At 50.5% G+C, this 6,312-nt stretch overlaps 1 protein-coding gene across 1 annotated transcript; it reads right to left on the reverse strand.

Annotated features, from left to right (window-relative positions):
- Positions 1-360: 360 nt before the first annotated feature.
- LOC143701476 (uncharacterized) lies at positions 361-1,653 on the reverse strand. The gene has a single exon (XM_077194808.1). The coding sequence runs from the start codon at positions 1,651-1,653 to the stop codon at positions 361-363; it is 1,293 nt and encodes a 430-aa protein (XP_077050923.1).
- Between the last annotated feature and the right edge of the window lie 4,659 nt (positions 1,654-6,312).

The following is a 6,312-nucleotide window of genomic DNA, read 5'->3' on the forward strand; positions in this document are numbered from 1 at the left end:
TAACCTATTGTTCTCTTTCATCATCTCGTGTTCGAGATCCACCTATGGGAGAGACATGGACAGCTCCCCGATTGCCCAATACACTCACAGTGAGGTTCTGAAAGCCAGAGAAAGACGGTCACCCCGGGGAGGCGGTGCCTGACACGTCCATTAATCATGAACCTGCAAAGGTGACGCCACACCGACTGCTGTGGACACGCAGGACATGAAGCATGCATGAGACACATACATGAAAGTACCCCCAACCCACCAAGGCACATAAACTAAACCCATAACGGGAAGTAAATGTTTGGTGGCAAGAATGAACATGACCAGCCGGGCCATTCACTCTTATTGGTTTCAACAGGGTACAGGGAAGAGCTAAGAAGACCCAACCCCTAAAACCGAATGTGCTACCGAGGTTCTGGTGACATCCAGCCGGTAGTAACGCACAAAGGTATGAGGAGAAGCCCAACTGGCAGCGGAGCAGATGTCCTGCAGTGACACTCCCCTAAACAAAGCCCAAGAGGCGGCTAAGCCCCTTGTGGAATGAGCTCTGATGCCCCTTGGGGGCTGCACTCCCTTTGCTTCATAAGCCATAGTTATAGCGCCCACAACCCAATGTGAGAGGCGTTGCTTCGATATGGGACTCCCTCTGTGCGGAGGGGCCCATGAAACAAAGAGCTGGTCGCTCTTCCGGAAAGCGCTGGTCCTGGTCATATAAGCCTGTAAAGCACGGACTGGACACAGAGCATTCAGCCTCTGATCCTCCAGAGAGGTAAAAGGTGGAGGGTGAAAAGCGGACAGCTCCAACACCTCCGAAGTGAACGCAGGGAAGCACTTCGGCATGAAGGCCGGGTTAGGCTTAAGGGAAACCTTATCTCCACTGAGGGAGAACTTAGTGCACGAGGGGTGAACCGAGAGTGCATGTAGCTCACTGACACGTTTGGCAGATGCCAAGGCCAAGAGCAAAGCTGTCTTGAAGGACAGCAGCTTAAGGGAAATACTCCCCAGGGGCTCAAAAGGATGTTGAGACAGTGCTTCCAGCACCATGGAGAGGTCCCATTCCGGAACAGTTCTCCTGATGACTGGCAACGAGCGGCGTGCACCCTTCATGAATCTGCGGATTAGAGGGTGCTGCCCGACAGTAGAGCCCTCAAAACCCACATGACAGGCTGAAATCGCAGCCAAATAGACCTTAATGGTGGAAAAAGACCTCCCTTTTTCCATGAGGTCCTGAAGGAAACACAAAATATCAGGAACTGAGCACTGATAAGATGTGAGACCGCGCCCATCGCACCACCCTTCGAACACGTGCCACTTACAGCCATATAAGGACCGTGTAGAGACGGCCCTGGCATTCTGAATAGTGGCGACCACACGCGGCGAAAGCCCAAGTGCGTTCAGGTTCGTCCTCTCACGGGCCAGGCCCAGAGAGCCACCCTGTCCGGGTGGGGGTGGTAAATCTCCCCGTTGGCTTGGGACAATAGATCCGTGCGAACGGGAAGGTGCCACGGCTCGGCGTATAACAGAGGAATTATCTCCGCCAGCCATGGTGCCTTGGGCCACCTGGGTGCTATCAGAATGAGAGACAGGCCCTGCTCTCTCACCCTGGCCAATGAGGGAATTATCAGGCACAGGGGAGGAAAAGCATACAGGAGCACTCTGGGCCATGGGTGGGCCAGTGCGTCTACCCCGAGGGGCGCGTCCATGTCCCTTAGAGAGAAGAACATAGGACAATGGTAGTTTTCGCGCGAGGCGAATAGATCTACGCTCGCCCGTCCGAATCTCATCCATAGCATTTCCACTATCTGAGGGTGAAGACGCCAATCTCCGTAGATTGGGTTTCCCCTTGATAGCAGATCCGCACCTCTGTTCAGAATGCCCGGAACGTGAGTTGCGCGTAACGACAGGAAAACCCGTCTGCTCCACACCAAAAGCTTGTAAGCTAGAGCGTGGAGTTTCGACGAGCGCATGCCGCCCTGACGGTTGATATAAGCCACAGCCGTGGTATTGTCGCACCGTACTAGAACGTGATGTCCCTGCAGGCGAGGCAGAAAATGATTCAGAGCTTTCCAAATGGTTAAAAGCTCTAAATAGTTTATGTGCGCTTAACGTAGTCTGTTTGGCCACAGACCGTTCACCGTTCTGCCCTCCTGGGTGGCACCCCAGCCTGTCAAGGACGCATCTGTCGTCACAACTTTCCGCATCGTAACCGCCCCCAGAGGGGTTCCCCGTGCGTAAAAGTTCTCGCTCTCCCAGTGGCGCAAGGTCGCCGAGCAGGCGCGTGTCACTGTTACCGAGCGGCAAAGGTCGCGAATCGGGCTGAAATGTAGTGACAAGACCCATTTCATGAACGCCCTCATCCTCAGAAGTCCCAATGGCACAACTTGGGTGGATGAAGCCATGAGACCCTGTAGCCTGAGACATGTGCGATATTGCACTTTCGCCCCTTCTCTGAACTGCGTCAGACAGTTCATCAGAGAGCGAACGCGCTCTTGAGAGAGGCGCGCTCGCATGGAGACCGAATTCAACTCCAAGCCCAAGAAAATGACATTCTGACTGGGCGTGAAATTGCTCTTGCTCACATTCACTTGAAACCCGAGCGATGTGATGTGCGCGAGCACACGGTCGGTGTCCTGCAACACCTTCTCCTTTGATTCGGCTATGATGAGCCAATCGTCTATATAAGTCAGGATTCTCAGACCTGATATTCTCAGAGGTGCTAAGCCCGCCTCCGCGCACAGACAGAAAGACCGGGGACTCAAACTGAGTCCAAACGGAAGAACTGTGAATTCGTAACATATGCCCTGGTAGGCGAAACGAAGAAACTTCCTGTGCGGAGGATAGATGCTTATGTGAAAGAAAGCATCTTTCAGATCGACTGATGTGAACCAGTCGTTCTGTTTTATGGCACGGGCGAGTGCGCCTTGTGTCAGCATTCTGAAATTGTATTTCCTCAAATGTTTGTTCAACACTCGAAGGTCCAAGATAGGGCGGAGAGAGCCGCCTTTTTTCGGGACCAGAAAATAACGGGAATAAAAACCCTGGTTCATCAGATTGGGAGGTACCACCTGAATCGCTCCCTTGTTTAAGAGAGATGAAATTTCCTCTTTCAGAATGTGAGAGGCGTTCTCTTCCGTGTGAGAAAAGAGAATGCCGTTGAAATGCGGGGGTTTTACTGCGAATTGCAATCTGTAACCCTGCATTACTGTACGCATCACCCACTCGGGAGCTGAAACGGTTCGCCAAGCCGCTTCGTGACTCGCGAGAGCTCCCGCTCGGGCCAGAGCGGAGCTGTGTGAGACCGACAGGTTTATTTGTGATGCAATGGCGCCATCTAGTGGGTACACTAGAGGCGACATGCAGGGGTTCGGAGGGATTTCCTCTCTCTGCAGTGAGATGAATTCTCTCTGCGGAGAGAGGTTTTCCCACCGAAACGAATTCATTTGATTCGTATTTTTTTGTGTTTTGTGTGTTTTGTGTTGGGCAAACACTGGGGCCGAAGCCTTTATTGAGAGAGTGAGGGGAACAGAGTGTGGGCAGTGTGGTGTCACTGAGCTTAAACTTTCCCTTACAAAGGGCCCCCTGAACGTGGGGGGAAAACACACATCTCTCGAACACACGAGCTGGGCAGTCTCGTTTACACACGGAGAGCTGACCCATCCGCGGGACCCCCTGGGTTTTTTGGACGGGGGTCCTAGAAGAGGAGGGGAGTCCGAAGGGCTTGCGGCCCGTGAACATGGACTCGAAGCCCCCATCGGCTGAACATCAGGCAGGCCGCTTGCGTTTCGAGTCGGTGGGGTTGGAATTCGCAGGTCTCCCGGCCGCGGCCGCGGCGGGAGCGGGCTTACCCCAGTGCTTGTGTGTAGGTGCTGGGTTATGTTGCCGAGGGGGTGGTTTGTTGCGGGGCTTTTCTCTGCCCTGATGAAACTGTCGTCCCGTGGCCGGTGGGTTAGGCAAACGCACAGGGGGCGCCTGGCGTGGGACTGACTTCCTAGGAAGGCAAAGTTTGAAGGCCTCATCCTCCTTTTTCTTATCGTCACACCGTTGTTGCATCAGTGCGACGGCGGGGCCGAAGAGAGCCCGGCCGGGCTCCACCGGCGCGCCCGCGATGCGCCGTTTCTCACTGTCAGGGAGTCCCGACAGGTTCAGCCAGAGCGCGCGCTCTCCGACCACGGAAAGCGCCATGGAGCGCCCGCAAGCTTGGACGGCCTGCCGAGCGTTACGGAGGACGAGGTCCGGGTTTTCAAGGGCTTCCCGAGCGTGCTTAAGACCCAAACAGACCACGCAAAGCTGATGAAGATCCTTAGCTGCGATGAGGGCACCACACGCGGCCGGGCAGGCCCGTGACATGCTATCCCCTGGAGAGGCTGCAGGCTTAGACAGTGACATACCAGCGAAGAAAACGGAGAAATCCGTGGCGGGCAGCCGCGAGGAGAAACGGTGAAAATAGCGAGAGCGTGGGCGGCTCCGAATGCAAAGCAGCAGTAGTTGAAAAATAAACAACTGTCACGTCCGGCGGAGGCTGATCTGGTCGATATGTCCTCCTGAAGACACGAGGTGAGCAGTGTAAAAATCCAACCGAGCTGTGAGATGCAGAGATCGCGAGAAGCGAATGTCAACTGAGGAATAGCAGCGCGCCCAGATGTTATATGCCCTTAGGTGAGGGGGTGTGGCCTCACCTGGCATTGGCTGCGCGCTTCTGTCTGTCTAGCCAGACTTGGTGCAATTGGATGCTTCTGCAGAGGTCAGGTACGGATGCCCTTCCCATAGGTGGATCTCGAACACGAGATGATGAAAGAGAACTGACTCATCTCACCTGTGCCAATCAGTGGTCAAACAGCACTCGTCAATGTCCAAATGACTGAGATGGCCAATTAAAATCAAAGAAGGCTGGCATTACTGTTTAGAGAAGCCAAGCATGAATTTCAGATCGGTGCTTCAGTTTAACGGTCAAAAAGTGATATGTGAAATGTATGTAGCTAACATTAACAAAACATTAATATATGAAAACCGTATGATACAGGGATGCAAACAAACTCACCCAGCACTGTTTTCAGCATATTAGGCATAAGATTAAGAATGAATGTGTGCATATTCCGAATGTATCTAATGAAATTAGTTACACTTTTTTTGGAAGCCTTTCCGAAATTCTCATATCATCCTCAGATGATCATGGTAAAGCATGTGGCTTTGACAAGTGTAACCCTGGTTAAATAATTGTTTTACAGATATTATTTATTTTTATGTTGCTTGAATTGAATGTTATGATTATTCATAAATGTGAAATTCTATACAAAATAATATAAATACATATCTGAATTGAGTTAAGTTAGGAGTATCCACCAATCGGAGCGTTTGGTTGCTGGCTCCGCCCCTTGCTTACGAATAGCGTTGCGCAGATTAGACAACAGATGCAGAGCGACGGAGATATCTGATCTGACTAGAGAGTGTTACAGTTGAACTGATATAGTTCTTAAACTGTTCAAAGCTCATAAAAACGGAAAAAATCTGAGAAGTAAGATAGTAGATGACCTTTTATGATTGTCAATCGGGCACTTCAGAGATTACATTGACTCGGTGAGTTTACCAATGTTATAATTAGCATTAAAAACGAATGACAACACATTGAATGTAGAAGCTTTTTATTTGTTTTATTCATATGAGACAAAATTGTGTTATATTCTGATGTTGTATGGGTTGGATTGTTCATTTGCAGTGTGGTTGTGTCAGACCGCATGGTGTATTAAGTGTTCACTGCTGACGCCATTTTGCCCGCGCGCGTGCCTGTGGAAAAAAAAAAAAGGAAAAAATGTGAATGAACAGGTAATTAAGTACAATGTAAATTGTTAGGATGATATACTCATATATATGTATTTTATTTGTGTTTTATATGTAATTGTAGATCATTAATGATATGCAATATTGAATGCATACTCTGGTCTGTGCAGAAGGTGAAACATCGCATAAATCTGAACAATGAAACTCCTTTTAAACACAGAGCACGACCGATCCACCCACAAGATATTGAGGCAGTCCGCAAGCATCTGCGTGACCTTCTAGCAAGTGGAGTCATACGAGAGTCCGAATCACCCTTTTCCTCACCCATTGTGGTGGTGAGAAAGAAGAACGGAGATATACGGCTGTGTATCGATTATAGGAAGTTGAACCTCCAGACGGTGAAGGACGCGTATGCACTACCCAATCTTGAGGACACCTTTTCTGCTCTGACAGGTTCCAGATGGTTCTCCGTACTTGATTTGAAATCGGGATATTATCAGATAGAAGTTGAGGAGTCTGACAAGCCCAAAACCGCCTTTGTCTGTCCAT

Source organism: Siphateles boraxobius, unplaced genomic scaffold (assembly GCF_051911475.1).
Source record: "Siphateles boraxobius isolate OS27281-9 unplaced genomic scaffold, OSU_SipBor_1 33, whole genome shotgun sequence".
Taxonomy (NCBI): domain Eukaryota; kingdom Metazoa; phylum Chordata; class Actinopteri; order Cypriniformes; family Leuciscidae; genus Siphateles; species Siphateles boraxobius.